Source organism: Notechis scutatus, chromosome 5 (genome assembly GCF_049901735.1).
Source record: "Notechis scutatus isolate UNSWTSFEM ecotype Mainland chromosome 5, rNotScu1.2, whole genome shotgun sequence".
Classification (NCBI taxonomy): domain Eukaryota; kingdom Metazoa; phylum Chordata; class Lepidosauria; order Squamata; family Elapidae; genus Notechis; species Notechis scutatus.
This window is the reverse complement of record NC_142013.1, coordinates 3707070-3724956: the sequence shown is the minus strand read 5'-3', so window position 1 is coordinate 3724956 and position 17887 is coordinate 3707070. Positions and strand designations below refer to the sequence as shown.

The following is a 17887-nucleotide window of genomic DNA, read 5'->3' as shown; positions in this document are numbered from 1 at the left end:
AGACCAATTTTATAAAGCCTGCATCCAATTTTGGTCACCACACTACAAAAAAGATGTTGAGACTCTAGAAAAAGTACAGAGAAGAGCAACTAGGATGATGAGGGGACTGGAGGCTAACAACATACAACAAACAGTTGCAGGAACTGGGCCTGGCTAGTCTAGTGAAGAGAAGGACCAGGGGAGACAGGATAGCAGTCTTCCAATATTTGAGGGGCTGCCACAGGGAGGAGGAAGTGGTCAAGCTATTTTCCAAAGCACCCAAAGGCCAGACAAGGAATAGTGGATGGAAACTGATCAAGGAGAGATTCAAGCTGGAAATAAGGAAAAACTTTCTGACAGTGAGAACAATCAACCCATGGAACAGAAGTTGCCTTCAGAAGTTGTGGGAGCTTCACCACTGGAAGCTTTAAAGAGGCTGGACTGCCATATGTCAGAATTCTAGAATCTCAACATCTTTTTTTATAGTGTGGTGACCAAAACTGGATGCAGGACTCTAGGTGTGGTCTACCCCTCTGTTGCTGAAGTCATATTTTTTGCAATCGAGTTTGGAGCGGTTTACCTTGAGTTTGTATCCGTTGTTTGCCCATGTGTTATTGTTCTGACCCAACCCTGTTACCAGCAAGAAAATCTCAAACAAACGCAGCAACTCAAACCTTCTCAGCTTTAATCTACAAATAACTTCTTTGTAGATAAAAACAAAATGGCTTGCAGCCAATTAGTCCAAGCAGAAAAGCCTTGACAGAATTCTTCAGATAAGCCAGAGTCTCCACACACAATGCTGAGTCCTTAGAATGTTTTTGCTTTCTGCAAAGGCAAAAACCTTTTGCAACCAGGCTTATATTCCCTGGAGGGAGGGGCCATTACGTTGCATCCTTAATCCCGAGTCGCCTGTGCTGCTCCAGCTGTTCTCTTCTACGAATCATCCTGCGCTCACGCGCACTTGGCACAGGCTCCTCGGGAACCTCCTCGTCACTGCTGCCAGCCCTCACAATCCCTGAAGGAAAGCAGTCCACTCCCTGATGGTCCTGGCCCCTCATCTGAGTCCTCGCTCTCCTCCACCGTCAGCACCTGCTGCCGGCTAACCACAACAGTTATTGTGGTTGAAGCTGAAGAAGTCAATGATGGGCAAGATGGTTGTAGCAGGCAATTTTGTGAACCATGCCTAGATCAGACCACAGGCGGCACAGTTCCAGATTGTCGAGGACCAAATATTTCGAGGCTGGAGGCCGTGGTGGGATTCAGCCGGTTCGCACCGGTTCACAAGAACCGGTTGTTAACTTTCTGAGCAGTTTGGCAAACCGGTTGTCGGAAGAAATCATGAGAGCAGAAAACCGGTTGTTAAAATTATTTCGATCTCACCACTGCCTGGAAGCATAGGGAGAATTCTATGGCATGTGGAGGAGTGGAAAATCCTTGCCAGAGTTTCTTGACCAGCATCTCAAGATCAAGTTTGAATTAACTGGTTTTCTGCCCCTAAAACAGCAAATTCCTGCGTTCTCTTTCCAAGGCCGTGTCAGCTGCTGATATGGAAGCCCGGCTGGACTGTGGCCTGGTCAAAGGCCACGCCTACGCAGTCACCAACGTCCAGAAAGTCCGCCTTGGCCATGGCTTGCTGGCCTTCTTCAAATCCGAAAAGCTGGACATGATCCGGTTGCGGAATCCGTGGGGGGAGCGAGAGTGGAACGGCCCCTGGAGCGACACGTAAGTCTGGCCAGGCCATTGTCCATCCACAGCGTGCGCTGGAGGTCTCACAACCATCCATGCCTTTTTTTTTTTTCTCATGCAGGCACCAACACGGGTTGGGGAACCTTGTCCTTGCTTGTTAAGAAAGTTTATTTTGATTTTGTTTATTGATAACCTACCTTTACTATTTTTATGAACAGCTCGAGGTGGCGAATATATCTAATATTCCTTCCTCGGCCTATTTTCCTCTTAACAATAACGCTGTGAGGTAGGTTGAGCTGAGAGCGATAAACTGGCCCAAAGTCAACCAGATGGCTTTCATGACTTGGGTGGAACTAGAACTCACCATTTCCTGGTGGTTGGCCCAAAGTCTCCCAACCAGCTTTCATGCCTCAGGCGGGACTAGGACTCACAGTCTCCTAGTGATTGGCACAAAGTCACCCAACCAGCTTTCATGTCTAAAGGCGGGAGTAGAACTCACAGTCTCCTAGTGATTGGCACAAAGTCACCCAACCAGCTTTCATGTCTAAGGCGGGAGTAGAACTCACAGTCTCATGGTGATTGGTCCAAAGTCACCCAGCTGGCTTTCAGGCCTAAGGCGGGACTAGGACTCACAGTCTCCTAGTGATTGGCACAAAGTCACCCAACCAGCTTTCATGTCTAAGGCGGGAGTAGAACTCACAGTCTCCTGGTGATTGGCCCAAAGTCACCCAGATGGCTTTCATGTCTAAGGCGGGACTAGAACTCACAGTCTCCTAGTGATTGGCCCAAAGTCACCCAACCAGCTTTCATGTCTAAGGCGGGACTAGAACTCACAGTCTCATGGTGATTGGTCCAAAGTCACCCAGCTGGCTTTCAGGCCTAAGGCGGGACTAGGACTCACAGTCTCCTAGTGATTGGCCCAAAGTCACCCAACCAGCTTTCATGTCTAAGGCGGGAGTAGAACTCACAGTCTGCTAGTGATTGGCCCAAAGTCACCCAGATGGCTTTCATGTCTAAGGCGGGACTAGAACTCACAGTCTCCTAGTGATTGGCCCAAAGTCTCCCAACCAGCTTTCATGTCTAAGGCAGGACTAGAACTCACAGTCTCCTGGTGATTGGCACAAAGTCACCCAACCAGCTTTCATGTCTAAGGCGGGACTAGAACTCACAGTCTCCTAGTGATTGGCCCAAAGTCACCCAGATGGCTTTCATGTCTAAGGCGGAGTAGAACTCACAGTCTGCTAGTGATTGGCCCAAAGTCACCCAGATGGCTTTCATGTCTAAGGCGGGACTAGAACTCACAGTCTCCTGGTGATTGGCCCAAAGTCACCCAACCAGCTTTCATGTCTAAGGCGGGACTAGAACTCACAGTCTCCTAGTGATTGGCCCAAAGTCACCCAGATGGCTTTCATGCCTAAGGCAGGACTAGAACTCACCATCTCCTGGTGATTGGCCCAAAATCAGCCACATGGCTTTTGAGGCCCAAAGCCCACCTTTTTTCCATGTTGTTAAGTGGATCACATGGTCATTAAACAAGTCAGGCTTCCCCCATTGACCTTGCTTGTTAGAAGCCAGTCGAGAAGATTGCAGATCACAGCCATGTAACCACAAGAGACGGCGACCATTGTAAATGCAAGTTGGTTGTTAAGCGAAACACTTCAGTTGTTAAGTGAATCATGATCACAAATACCGATCATATGACCTGGGGATGCCAGAGCTGTCTTAAATACAACTTAGCCAGTTGCTAAGTGCCTGAATTTTGATCACTTTGATCTTGGGGAATGCTGCAAAGTGTGAGGAATGGTCCTAAGTGACATTTTTTTCATGGCTCACTTTGAACAGTCGCTAAACAAATGGCTGTAAGTCAAGGACTAAATGTATAGGCTTGTTCCCAGAATGTAAAATTATACTGACATGGCCCCGAAGGGTTCTCGCCATCCCAAATCTTATTTATTTATTTATTTTTCCCCAGCTCGGAGGAATGGCAGAAAGTCAGCACCAGTGAACGAGAGAAACTCGGAATGACAGTAGAGGATGATGGAGAGTTTTGGTGAGCATCTTGCGCAAAGAAAATTAGAAGGAGATGATTTGGTGAATCAATTCTAGGTGATATACTGGTCAAAGTCTTCGCCATGAAAAATAAAATGGTCTTTCAAATCAAATTCAGCTTCTGCTTGACTTCATGGACATCTAGAACAAAGGTCTTCAAACTTGGCCGCTTTAAGACTTGTGGACTTCAACTCCCAGAATTCCTCAGCCAGCCATGAATGATAGAGTTGGAAGAGACCAGAAGGGTCACTTAAATCAGGGGTCTCCAACCTGGGCCGCTTTAAGACTTGTGGACTTCAACTCCCATAATTCCTCAGCCAGCCATGAATGATAGAGTTGGAAGAGACCACAAGGGTCACCTAAATCAGGGGTCTCCAACCTGGGCCGCTTTAAGACTTGTGGACTTCAACTCCCAGAATTCCTCAGCCAGCCATGAATGATAGAGTTGGAAGAGACCAGAAGGGTCACCTAAATCAGGGGTCTCCAACCTGGGCCGCTTTAAGACTTGTGGACTTCAACTCCCAGAATTCCTCAGCCAGCCATGAATGATAGAGTTGGAAGAGACCAGAAGGGTTACCTAAATCAGGGGTCTCCAACCTGGGCCGCTTTAAGACTTGTGGACTTCAACTCCCAGAATTCCTCAGCCAGCCATGAATGATAGAGTTGGAAGAGACCAGAAGGGTCACCTAAATCAGGGGTCTCCAACCTGGGCCGCTTTAAGACTTGTGGACTTCAACTCCCAGAATTCCTCAGCCAGCCATGAATGATAGAGTTGGAAGAGACCAGAAGGGTCACCTAAATCAGGGGTCTCCAACCTGGGCCGCTTTAAGACTTGTGGACTTCAACTCCCAGAATTCCTCAGCCAGCCATGAATGATAGAGTTGGAAGAGACCAGAAGGGTCACCTAAATCAGGGGTCTCCAACCTGGGCTGCTTTAAGACTTGTGGACTTCAACTCCCAGAATTCCTCAGCCAGCCATGAATGATAGAGTTGGAAGAGACCAGAAGGGTCACCTAAATCAGGGGTCTCCAACCTGGGCCGCTTTAAGACTTGTGGACTTCAACTCCCAGAATTCCTCAGCCAGCCATGAATGATAGAGTTGGAAGAGACCAGAAGGGTCACCTAAATCAGGGGTCTCCAACCTGGGCCGCTTTAAGACTTGTGGACTTCAACTCCCAGAATTCCTCAGCCAGCCATGAATGATAGAGTTGGAAGAGACCAGAAGGGTCACCTAAATCAGGGGTCTCCAACCTGGGCCGCTTTAAGACTTGTGGACTTCAACACCCAGAATTCCCCAGCCAGCCGTGTCTGTTTATTTTTTTTCTCTCAACCTCCTAAAGTGGAGAGAGATTGCAGAGGAAGGGATTACAAAAGAGCAAGCGATGCTGGCTGGGGAGAATTCTGGGAGTTGAATGTCCACAAGTCTTAAAAGTGGCCAAGTTTGGGGACCCCTGATCTAGAATGACACATCTAGGGGTGACTTGACAGCAGTCTTCCAATACTTGAGGGGTGTCACAGAGAGGAAGGGATTGACTTATTCCCCAAAGCACTTGAAAGCTAAACAAGAAGCAATGGATGGACACTAATCAAGGAGAGAAGCAACCTATAACTAAGGAGGAATTTCCTGAAAGTGAAAACAATCAATCAGTGGAACAGCTTGGGTGCTCCAACCCTGGAAGCTTTCAAGAAGAGCTTTGACAGGTATTTGCCTGAAATGGTTTAGGGTCTTCTGAACCGTCCTTGAAGTCTTCTAATCAATCACCCTGCTTAATCAGGAGAATCTTCTCCCTTCCGGACAAATGGTTGTCCACTCTCTTCTTGAAAACCTCCACTGTTGGAGCATCCACAACTTCTGGTGGCAAGTCGTTCCGCTGATCAGTGGTTCTCACTGTCAGGGAATTCCTCCTTAGTTCCAGGTTGCTTCTCTCCTTGATGAGTTTGCATCCGTTGCTTCTTGTCCTTCAGGTGCTTTGGAGGATGGCTGGACAACCCTCTTATTTGGGGCAGCCCCTCAAATATTGGAAGGCTGCTATCATGTCATCATCCCTGGTCCTTCTTTTCATTAAACTAGACACAAACCCAGTCCCTGCAACCGTTCATGGTATGTTTTAGTTTTAGTACATTTAGATGAGCTGTGCTTTTAAAATAAATCCAACTGGAGTATAGAATAGAATCAGAATAGAATAACAGAATAGAATAAGAATTGAATAAGAATTGAATAGAATAAGAATAGAATAAGAATAGAATAGAATAAGAACAGAGTAAGAATAGCATAGAATAGAATAATAGAATAGAATCAGAATAGAATCAGAATAGAATAACAGAATAGAATAACAGAATAGAATAAGAATTGAATAAAATAAGAATAGCATAGAATAGAATAGAATAGAATAGAATAGAATAGAATAGAATAGAATAGAATAAGAATTGAATAGAATAAGAATAGAATCAGAATAAGAATAGAATCAGAATAAGAATAGAGAATAAGAATAGAATAGAATAGAATAGAATAAGAATAGAATAAGAATAGAATAAGAATAGAATAATTGAATAGAATAAGAATAGAATAAAGAATAGAATAAGAATAGAAATAAGAATAGAATAGAATAAGAATAAAATAGAATAAGAATAGCATAAGAATAGCATAGAATAGAATAATAGAATAGAATAAGAATAGAATAGAATAGAATAAGAATAGAATAAGAATAGAATAAGAATAAAATAGAATAAGAATAGAATATGAATAGAATAAGAATAGCATAGAATAGAATAGTAGAATAGAATAAGAATAGAATAAGAATTGAATAGAATAAGAATAGAAATAGAATAGAATAGAATTCTTTATTGGCCAAGTGTGATTGGACACACAAGGAATTTGTCTTGGTGCAAATGCTCTCAGTGTACATAAAAGGAAAGAGACATCCATCAAGAGTCAAGAATCATAAGATACAACATTTAATAATAGTCATAGAGTACAATAAGCAATCAAATCTTACTAGGAAACAGTCAATAAAAATCATATTTCTTAGAGGAAGCACAGGAAAGATACGTGTTTTCCTTCTAGCCCCACTGAAGAAGACAATTGCAAGCTTTTGAATAGAGAATCTCCACTTTGCGTAGCCAAGGGAAGATGACCAATTAAAGGTGAGATATTCCAGAATTGAATGTCCGGTTCTCCTTTTCCTAGGATGGCCTTTGATGACTTCTGTACATACTTCACTGACATCATCAAATGCCGCCTGATCAACACGTCCTACCTGAGCATCCATAAGACATGGGAAGAAGCCGTCTTGAAGGGTGCCTGGACACGGCATGAAGACCCCTTGAAGAACCGTTGCGGAGGCTGTGTCAACAACCGGGAAACTTTCCTGCAAAACCCCCAGGTAGGAAGGTCAAGAGGGAGATCGAGAAAGGCATTAGAGCAATGTTTTCCAACCTTGGCAACTTTTAAGATATGTGGACTTCAACTCCCAGAATTCCCCAGCCATATTGTTATACCTTCTAGCATTTGTTTTTCTCTCCTTGTGTCAGGGTTCCGATGGACGCCCTAATTAAAATTCACGAGCCTCGAGCCAAGTTTCAAAAGAAATCCAACTATTTATTAGGAGCAACATGTCGGCACTTTCCCAAGTGCAGTCGGCTCTTTCCCATGTAATTTACTGCCCACCTGTGACCCTGTTTCCCCCCCTCCTCCCAAGGTGTGTTATAAATCACATTCTCCAATGGAGCACTTTTGGGGCTGTAGAAAACACGCCTCTCCGGCTTGCTCTAGTAACCCTGGGATACAACCTGGAGAAAGGTATGCACGGAATGTGCTTCTGGTCATAGCAACCAAGCTTCTCCATCAGTTCTCCCCTACCCTCCTGCCTATGGCAACTCAAGAGCAGGTCAGGAATGCTTTACGAGTTGACACCTTGTTTTGTTGACTTGACTGACTTTAAAGATCTGATCGTAGTGTGCCTCTCTTTTTCGCCCAGTACGTTTTTGATGTGAAGAAAGCAGAAGACGAAGTCTTGGTTTGCATCCAGCAAAAGCCCAAACGGACCAGCCAGAAGGAAGGGAAGGGAGAAAATCTGGCCATAGGATTTGACATCTTCAAGGTAAGCTTTGATGACCAACTTCTTATTAGATGTTTGGAGGTGGCCAGAATGGACCGTTCTGGTTCTAACTGGGGCGTAGTGTTTCTCAACCATGACCACTTGAAGATGCATGGACTTCAATTCCCAGAATTGAGAAAGTTTGAGAATTCTGGGAGTTGAAGTCCTCCCATCTTCAAGTCACCAAGATTGAGAAGGTTGAGAAAGGTTGAGAATTCTGGGAGTTGAAGTCCTCCCATCTTCAAGTCGTCAAGAGAGAAAGATTGAGAAAGGTTGAGAATTCTGGGAGTTGAAGTCCTCCCATCTTCAAGTCACTGAGATTGAGAAAGGTTGAGAATTCTGGGAGTTGAAGTCCACCCATCTTCAAGTCACTGAGGTTGAGAAAGGAGAAAGGTTGAGAATTCTGGGAGTTGAAGTCCTCCCATCTTCAAGTCACTGAGGTTGAGAAAGGTTGAGAAAGGTTGAGAATTCTGGGAGTTGAAGTCCACCCATCTTCAAGTCACTGAGGTTGAGAAAGTTGAGAATTCTGGGAGTTGAAGTCCTCCCATCTTCAAGTCTCAAGGTTGAGAAAGGTTGAGAATTCTGGTTGAGAATTCAAGTCCAAGGTTGAGAAAGTTGAGAATTCTGGAAGTCCTCCAATCTTCAAGTCATCAAGGTTGAGAAAGGTTGAGAATTCTGGGAGTTGAAGTCCTCCCATCTTCAAGTCATCAAGGTTGAGAAAGGTTGAGAATTCTGGGAGTTGAAGTCCTCCCATCTTCAAGTCGTCAAGGTTGAGAAAGTTGAGAATTCTGGGAGTTGAAGTCCTCCCATCTTCAAGTCATCAAGGTTGAGAAAGGTTGAGAAAGGTTGAGAATTCTGGGAGTTGAAGTCCTCCCATCTTCAAGTCATCAAGGTTGAGAAAGGTTGAGAAAGTTGAGAATTATGGGAGTTGAAGTCCTCCCATCTTCAAGTGGTCAAGATTGAGAAAGGTTGAGATTTCTGGGAGATGAAGTCCACCCATCTTCAAATCACTAAGACTGAGAAACCCAGATATAATCCTTTTCCTAATTCCTTCTCTCGTTTTTAAAAAAATTACACCCAGGTGGAACTCAACCGGACGTACCGAATGCACAGCCTACAGACCAAGGTCGCCAGCTCCATCTACATCAACTCTCGTAGCGTCTTCCTGAGGACGGACCTGAAAGAAGGCCGCTATGTCGTCATACCGACCACTTTCGAGGCTGGCCATGTGGCCGAGTTCCTGCTCAGGCAGTTCACAGACGTGCCTTCTGACTTCCAGTAAGGACTGGGAGAGCTTCCCTCGGCCTTCCCTTCAGAAGAGGTTGGATGGGAGCAGATCAGGGGAATCAGGAAAAGGGGGTTACTTTGACCAGGGTAGAAATTACCTTTGGAATTCACTGCCTCATGATGTTTTCCTACCATCTGGGAGGCATTTGATCTTCCCTTCCCCTCATATTCTCTTTCTTTCTTTCTTTCTTTCTTTCTTTCTTTCTTTCTTTCTTCTTTCTTCTTTCTTCTTTCTTCTTTCTTCTTTCTTCCTTCCTTCCTTCCTTCCTTCCTTCCTTCCTTCCTTCCTTCCTTCCTTCTTTCTTTGTTTCTTCCTTCCTTCCTTTTCTTTCCTTCTTTCCTTCCTTCCTCCCCTCCCTCCTCCTTCCCTGCTTCCTTCTATTTCTTTTCTTCCCCCTTGTCCTTCCTTCCTTCCATCCATCCCTCCCTGCCTCCTCCTTCTATTTCTTTCCTCCCCTCCTCTCCCTTCCTAACCCTAACCCCTTTTCTTCCTCCCCTCCCTCCTTCTTCCCTTCTTCCCCTTCTATTTCTTTTCTTCTTGCCCTTGTCCTTCCTTCCTTCCTTCCATCCTTCCCTGCCTCCTCCTTCCCTCCTTCCCCCTTCTATTTCTTCCCTTGCTTCCTTGTCCTTCCTCCCTCCCTTCTTCCCCTTCTATTTCTTTCCTTCCCCCCCTTTCCTTCCTTCCTTCCTTCCTCCTTCCTCCGTCCTCCTTCCCTCCTTCCCTCCTTCCCCCTTCTATTTCTTTCCTTCCCCCTTGTCCTTCCTTCCTTCCTTCCTTCCTTCCTTCCTTCCTTCCTTCCTTCCTTCCTTCCTTCCTTCCTTCCTTCCTTCCTTCCTTCCTGTCTCATGCAAGACAATTTTGTAGCTATGTATGGATATCTTAACTTGCTGTACTTCTATTTTTTTTTCTTGCTAAATTGTACAACAATGAAGCCTTACCAGAAGCAGCTCAGACTATAGAAATGAGGGGGGTTGGGGGGGGGGTTGCAGGGTGGTCTAAAAATGTCCAGCTGACAGGCACGGTTGCACCCATAATCTCAAGTTTTGGGGGCCTTCCTGTGAATATTCTTGAGATGGTACCACAAAGTTGGATGTTAATAATAGGGTTTTAGAAGGTACGAATTTTCAAAGAGCAGCATTTAAAATTGTATCTGGGGGACATCAGGATACGGCTTCCTGGCATCCACCAAGTTTGCAGGAGCTGAAATTTGTAAATCTTACTTGGAGACATGTCCCTGCCATCAAGGTATAATTAAACACATGATCAATATTGGTCCAGGACCTTCACGACATTCCCAGAACAGAATTAACTGTTTCTCCAAACCCACCTGAGTTATTGTCCACGTGCAAACGTAGCTTTGATTAGAGTTTGGATCAGCTGCAAAAAAAACTAACCAGGGTTAAAACTATGTGTGTTGTGCAAATGCAGAGCCACTCATTCTTTCATCGATCTGGTTACGCATGTTGTGTGAAGCCCTTATCAAGTTAGCCCCTTTGCCTTTTACAGTTTCTTGTCTTGTTTAGCGACAATTCAGAGCTGCTTTTCTTTTGGTTGTGCTGTTCTGACCAAGGCTTCCCGAGAGAGTAACAATCACACGCTGTTCCCAAAAACCTTTTGTTCTATTTCAACGGCTGTGAATTATATGCATTCACAGCCCATAATGAGTCCCAAACAATTTGTGAATAGTCCAACGGAAGTCTGCCGCTTTCCTTCAGAATAAGGCTGATAAGCACCCACCTTTATCTCCCTTGAAAAGCTGCCAGTGACTAAATTGCCAATTAGCTGTACAAGGCCAAACGGAGCACAAAGTCAACATGGAGCTTCAGAGTTTAAATCGTCCAGAATGAACAAAGTTGCTTCCTGCAAAGACTCATGTCTCTTTGCTCCTCCTTTATGTCTTATGGGAGGGGCCAATCATCTCCAAGCCTTACCCCCGAGTTGCCCCTTTTGTCTTAACTGTTCTTGCCTTCTGGCAGCTCTGTGCAAGCGCACACTGGGAACAGGCTCCCCCTATTCCTCTGCCTCACTGATGTCAGATTCTGGAGGCTCCGGAGTCTGCATATAATTCTCCGATGGCCCTGTCCCCATCTCTGTGTCGGACGCAGATCCCTCGTCCATGCCCTCCCCTGACTCCAGGACTGGCCCCTGTTCCTCCCCACTGTCCGACTCTGCTGCCAGCTCTGTAGGCCGCTGTAGGCCGCTACCACATGTGCATGAAGGTTGGCCAGATGGGGTCCTTGCTTCTAAAGGAGGTTCTTTTCCTGGTCTTTGAGATATCTGATGTCTCTTGGGTTTCTCATCTTCTTTCTCCAGAGAACTGACCTTGGATGAGCCCCCTCACACCTGCTGGAGTGGAATATGTGGCTATCCCCAATTGGTGTCCCAGGTCCATGTCATCTCGGCTTCTGGGCTGAAGAACCAAGGCTCTGAAGGTGACAATATTGGTTTCAATCCAACCATGATCAAAGAGAAAGGAAACCAGGAATTTGGTGTCTTATCCTAAGTCAGTGTTTCTCAACTTTCTTGACCTGAAGATTGGTGGACTTCAACTCCCAGAATTCTGAGGAATTCTGGGAGTTGAACTCCTCCCATCTTCAAGTCAGAAGAAGGTTGAGAATTCTGGGAGTTGAAGTCCTTCCATCTTCAAGTTGTTAAGGTTGAGAATTCTGGGAGTTGAAGTCCTCCCATCTTCAAGTCAGAAGAAGGTTGAGAATTCTGGGAGTTGAAGTCCTTCCATCTGCAAGTTGTTAAGGTTGAGAATTCTGGGAGTTGAAGTCCTTCCATCTTCAAGTTGTTAAGGTTGAGAATTCTGGGAGTTGAAGTCCTTCCATCTTCAAGTCAGAAGAAGGTTGAGAATTCTGGGAGTTGAAGTCCTTCCATCTGCAAGTTGTTAAGGTTGAGAATTCTGGGAGTTGAAGTCCTTCCGTCTTCAAGTTGTTAAGGATGAGAAACATTGTTCTAAGTAGTTGAAACATCTGATAGTGGAAGAGGAGGAGGACAACTGTGGAGTCCTTGGTGTTCTCTGAAATTGGCTGTTTTCTTGCAGACGTCTCATTACGCAACTAGGTAACATCCTCAATGCTGGGGTGGGGTTTTCTCTTTGCAAGCAAACGTCTTGTATATAAACAGAGAGCAAACCCCACTCCCTTCTAGCATTGCTGTCATGTCCCTGTCGGAATCTGATTCGGAGGGGGAGGCCAAGCAGCCGACAGGGAGTGGGAGCCAACTCTGTTGGCTGTGGAAGAAACTGGGGAAGGGCAAAGTCCGGTTGGGCAGAGCAGGGGAGAGGTAGAACAAGGGAGAGGGAGTTCAGAGGAAGACCCAGGCCCACCCCCTCTTCATCCTAGGGCATGCATGGAAGAACAGAGAAGGGAGCAACGTGAGTTGCATGGCTTACGGGGGAGGAAAGGGCCCTGATTCCCTTCATTAGCTGCAGCTGGGAACACAGTGTTTAAAAGGGAAGCTGGCGCAGCAAACTGTTGGGAGCAAATTATGAATTTATCTGGTATCTTCGAGGCTTATCTGTGTTCCTGGCATCTTTCCAACTGTGTGAGTTTTGTCGTGCTTTCAAGCCTGAAATTTCTTCTCCTGTCAAGTTAATTACCTCAGCTTGGTTTGTTTGGGTTTTTAGTTACAGTCTGTATGTACCTGGTTTTGGACTGAATTTTCTCCAGTCAAAGGCTGTTCCTGGGAGAGTTTTTCTCCAGCCCAGAAGGACATTGGGGGTAAAGTTGGAGATAATAAACTTATTGCTTATTTGACTGTGTTGTCTTTGTGCCACGCCCCTTTGGGTCATCACACATTGAGGATATTACTTAGTTGGGTCATGAAAGGTCTGCAATAAAACAATTAACCTCAGAGAGCACCAAGGACCCCACAGTTCAACCCCGAGCTACAAATATTCTGTTCTACTGGTGGAATTTCTCATAGTAGTAGAAGAAGCTTGGTCGAAAGTCATAATAGAGATATTTGGAGGATTTTGGAAACAGGTCAGACAATGTGGCAAATAATCGAATTTTAAGGAAGGAATTTAAGAATCAAAAAGACAGGACAGCTTCCTTCAGGGGAGCAAGAAACACGGGGTGACAATTTCTTTTTCTCCCCTTGTGCCTCAGAAGTGGATCCCTATGTGATCATAAAGTGCGAAGGGGAGAAGATCCGATCACCAGTCCTAAAGAACACTATGACGCCAGAATTTGACGTAAAAGGACTTTTCTACCGCAAGAAACCGAGACAGCCAGTCATAATTCAGGTAAAGCTGTAAGAGTCGCTTTGGACAGTGAGATGAACAACATAAAATAAAATATAAAATAAATAAAAACATAAAATAAAATAAATAAAATGTAAAATAAAATAAATAAAAACGTAAAATTAAATAAATAAAGTACAATAAAATAAATAAAACATAACATAAAATATAACATAAAATAAAATAAATAAAATGTAAAATAAAATAAATAAAACAAAATTAAAATAAAACGTAAAATAAATAAAAACAACACTTTTATTTATTTTAATGTACATTTTATTTTATAGTATGTTTTATTTATTTTATATTACATTTTATTTATTTTAATTTTATGTTTTATTTAATTTTACTATTTATTTTATTTTACATTTCATTTTAATTTTACGTTTTATTTATTTTAAAATAAATAAATGTAAAATAAATAAAATAAAATAAAACGTAAAATAAAATAAAATGTAAAATAAAATAAATAAAACAAAATTAAAATAAATAAAATGTAAAATAAAATAAATAAAAACATAAAATAAAATAAAATGTAAAATAAAATAAATAAATGTACAATAAAATAAATAAAATGTACAATAAAATAAAATGTAAATTAAAATAAATAAAACGTAAAATTAAAATGAAACGTAAAATTAAATAAAATGTAAAATTAAATAAAACATGAAATTAAAATAAATAAAATGTCAAATAAAATAAATAAAACCTACAATAAAATAAAATGTAAATTAAAATAAATAAAAGTGTTGGTTGGGGGTTTTCCATTCAATTGCATAGAATGTGAAGGATGTGTGTTTGTGTTTATTTTCATGGTCATGATGTGCACTGAAGATGGCGCTTGATTTCGTTGTACGAGGTGCAATGACAATAAAGTAAAGTAAAAGAAAGTTGGAGACCAACAAGTCACTGCACATCAAGGACCAAAAAGCCAATGCAGCCCTAGGCTGCATTAACAAGGGATAGAATCAAGATCACGTGAAGCTTTAATGCCGCTTTATAAGGCCTTGGTAAGGCCACGCTTGGAATCCTGCATCCAGTTTTGGTCGCCACGATGTAAAAATGATGTTGAGACTCTGGAAAGAGTGCAGAGAAGAGGTACAAAGCGGATCAGGGGACTAGAGGATAAAACATACTAAGAACGGTTGCTAGAATTGGGGATGTTTAGGTCTAACGAAAAGAAGGACTAGGGGAGACATGAGAACAGTGTTCCATTATCTCAGGGGCTGCCCCAAAGAAGAGGGGGAGTCAAGCTATTCTCCAAAGCACCTGAAGAGGCAGGACAAGAAGCAACAGGATGGAAACTCATCAGGGAGAGAAGCAACCTGGAATTAAGGAGAAACTACCTAACAGTGAGGACAATTAACCAGTGGAACTGCTTGCCACCAGAAGTTGTGGGTGCTCCATCACTGGAGGCTTTTAAGAAGAGATTGGGCAGCCATTTCTCTGAATAAGGTCTTCTGCTTGGACTAGAAGACCTTCAAGCAGTGATGGGATTCATCCGGTTCGCACCGGTTCAAAGAAACCGGTTGTTAACTTTCTGAGCAGTTTGGTGAACTGGTTGTTGGAAGAACTCATTAGGGCAGAGAACTGATACAGATAATCAGAGTTGGAAGGGACCTTATAGGTCATCTAGTCCAACCCACCACCCAAGCGGGGGACCCCACACCATTTCTGACAAATGGCAGTCCAATCTCTTCTTGAAGGTCTCAAGTGATGGCGCTCCCACCACTTCCGAGGGCAACTTCTGTTCCATGGGTGGATTGTTCTCCCTGTCAGAAAGTTTCTCCTTAATTTCCAGGTTAAACTGGTTGTTAAAAGTATTTGAATCTCACCACGGATCTCTTCCAACTCTGCTATTCTGTTATTTCTCACCCGAACCCCCTTCCTTCTTTCTCTCCCTCCAGATCTGGAACCACAACCTGATCACAGATGACTTTCTGGGACAAGTCGCCTTGGTCGGAGACCCCGACGAGCTCCATCCTTTGCACATTCTCCACCTCCAAGACAGAGGGAGCAAACGGGTATCGGATCTGCCCGGCGTTCTTAAGGTGCAGCTGTTGAGTAGCAACGTTCTCACGAGCATCTGAGACCACAGAGCCTTGGGGATAGCCTTCTCTGCTCTACGCCATCTTCCACTAGTCCTCTATGTACGTCTCCCAGTGTGCTTGTCCGTTTGTCTCCATTTACTCTGCATGCCTTCACTTTTGAAATGGGACCAGCCCTTCTACGTTCAGTCTGGGTTGTTTTTCACAATTTGACACAAAAAGGTGCCTTTTTTTCCCAGAAGCCAAAATGCAATGTTTTGCCCTTCTTCTTCTTCTTCTTCTTCTTCTTCTTCTTCTTCTTCTTCTTCTTCTTCTTCTTCTTCTTCTCTTCTTCCTTCTTCTTCTTCTTCTTCTTCTTCTTCTTCTTCTTCTTCTTCTTCTTCTTCTTCTCCCTCTCTCTTCTCCTCTTCTCCTCTTCTTCTTCTTCTTCTTCTTCTTCTTCTTCTTCTTCTTCTTCTTCTTCTTCTTCTTCTTCTTCTTCTTCTCCTCCTCCTCCTTCTTCTTCTTCTTCTTCTCCTTCTCCTTCTTCTCCTTTCCTTTCCTTCCACCTCCTTCTTCCTCTTCCTCTTCTCCTTCCTTCCTTTCTTCTTCCTTCCCCTTCTTCTTCTCTTCTTCTTCTTCTTCTTCTTCTTCTTCTTCTCCTTCCCTCCCCTTTTTTCTCCTTCCCCTCCTCTCTCTTCTTCCTTCTCCCCCTTCTCTCCTTCCTCCTCCTTCCTCCTCCTCTCCCCCCCTCCCCTCCTCCTCTTCCTCCTCCTTGAAACTGGGAGATCATCAGGAACCAGAGTTGGAAGGTCAACTCCCACAGAGAAATTTCCAAGCCAACACTCTGTGCAAGAACTGGACGTTTACACGGAGGGACAGGCAATCTCTCCTCCGCTCACACACGTGTGCGTGAGACCAGCCTGTGAGCCGCATATCGCAGCATTCGCCAAACGGCACATTTTCCACCCATGCACCGTGGTGGGTGCTGTCGGCCTCCTTGGAGGACAAAGATAGGGAACGAGAGATGGACAACCTCATTGGACATAAAGTAATGATATCTGTGTTGCATTGTTATGCGCCTCTGCAGGTACTGCATTATATCTAAGCTTAGCCATGGACGCCTCTACAGCTTAGTTTGCATTTCATGAACCATTCCAGTCCTTAAATTGTCTTCCGCTGTTGTCCTTTTGGTTTCAACAGGAGTTTTTTTTTTTATTTCAACAGGAACTGCTTTCGTCTTCCTGGGTTTTTAAAAGATACATTTTTAAAATAAATAACAAAGTTGAGTGTTTTAAAAGCTGAATCCCATCTCCAGTATCCTATAGAACTGAGTGAGTATTCTCACTCAGGAACTTTAAGCCTTGTGGACTTCAACTCCCAGAATACCCTAGCCAGCTTGGCTGGCTAGGGAATTCTGGGATTTGAAGTTCACATGGTTTAACCAGGGCTGTCCAACCTTAGCAACTTTTAAGACTTAAGACAGGGTCCCCAAACTTAGCAACTTTAAGACTTCTGGACTTCAACTCCCAGAATCCCCCAGCCAGCCGTGTCTGTTTCTTTTTTTTCTCTTAACCTCCTAAAGTGGAGAGAGATTGCAGAGGAAGGGATTACAAGAGAGCAAGCGATGCTGGCTGGGGAGAATTCTGGGAGTTGAAGTCCACCAAGTCTTAAAGTGGCCAAGTTTGGAGACCTCTAACTTGAGCAAAGCTGGCTGAGGAATTCTGGGAGTTGAAGTCCACAAGTCTTAAAGTTGCCCAGGTTGGAGACCCCTGGTTTACACTACTGAGAAAGACTGAGAAAGACTGTCCTAGATTTACGATTCACTTACAACCAGTGGAACTTTCCAATTTGCCATAAGTCCTCGAAACAGAGCAGGGAAAATATACGTACGTACGTACGTACGTATGTATGTATGTATGTATGGTATTCAGCTTTGTTCGGGTATTTTCCCACATCATTATGGTTGTGCTTTTAAAGTTGTAGCAACATTTCGGCAGAATCTCAACTGCCATCATCAGGCTTCTGTATTGTGTTGTGAGTCAAACTTTCACAGCCGTTACGGACGGACACAATACAGAAGCCTGATGATGGCAGATGAGATTCTGCCGAAATGTTGCTACAACTTTAAAAGCACAACTATAATGACGTGGGAAAATATCCGAACAAAGCTGAATGCCATACATGTAAGTAACCGCGAAAACTTAAGAAAACATATATATATCAGAGGTCTTCCTCAAATATTGTGGTTACTGTTAAATTCACATCTTCATTTGTAAGTTTGTGGCTGCACAGTAGAAAAATGAAATGATCTGACTTTTGGCCATATTTTAAAGAGTATTTTCCATATAAATGTCCAGATGCCACAGAACATTTTTGAGTCGCTGAAGTGCCATTGGCTTGTTTTATTTTTACTCTTGGTTTTAGTTTGTTTCCTTTTAACTCTTCGTGTAGAAATTTAAAAAAAAAATATTGAAAAGTTAAATGGAATTGAATTTCCATCATGGAACAT

General features: G+C 43.6%; 1 protein-coding gene across 1 annotated transcript in view; it reads left to right on the top strand.

Moving 5' to 3' along the window:
- Window positions 1-16681, top strand: part of CAPN5 (calpain 5) — a 93791-nt gene extending 77110 nt beyond the window's left edge. The window contains exons 6-13 of the mRNA XM_087965951.1: window positions 1508-1701; window positions 3638-3715; window positions 6902-7097; window positions 7692-7814; window positions 8893-9089; window positions 11413-11531; window positions 13215-13351; window positions 15256-16681. Coding sequence (XP_087822077.1) covers window positions 1508-1701; window positions 3638-3715; window positions 6902-7097; window positions 7692-7814; window positions 8893-9089; window positions 11413-11531; window positions 13215-13351; window positions 15256-15438 — 1227 coding nt within the window. The 3' untranslated portion in view covers window positions 15439-16681. The remainder of the gene's footprint in view (window positions 1-1507; window positions 1702-3637; window positions 3716-6901; window positions 7098-7691; window positions 7815-8892; window positions 9090-11412; window positions 11532-13214; window positions 13352-15255) is intronic.
- The last annotated feature ends 1206 nt before the right edge of the window (window positions 16682-17887 follow it).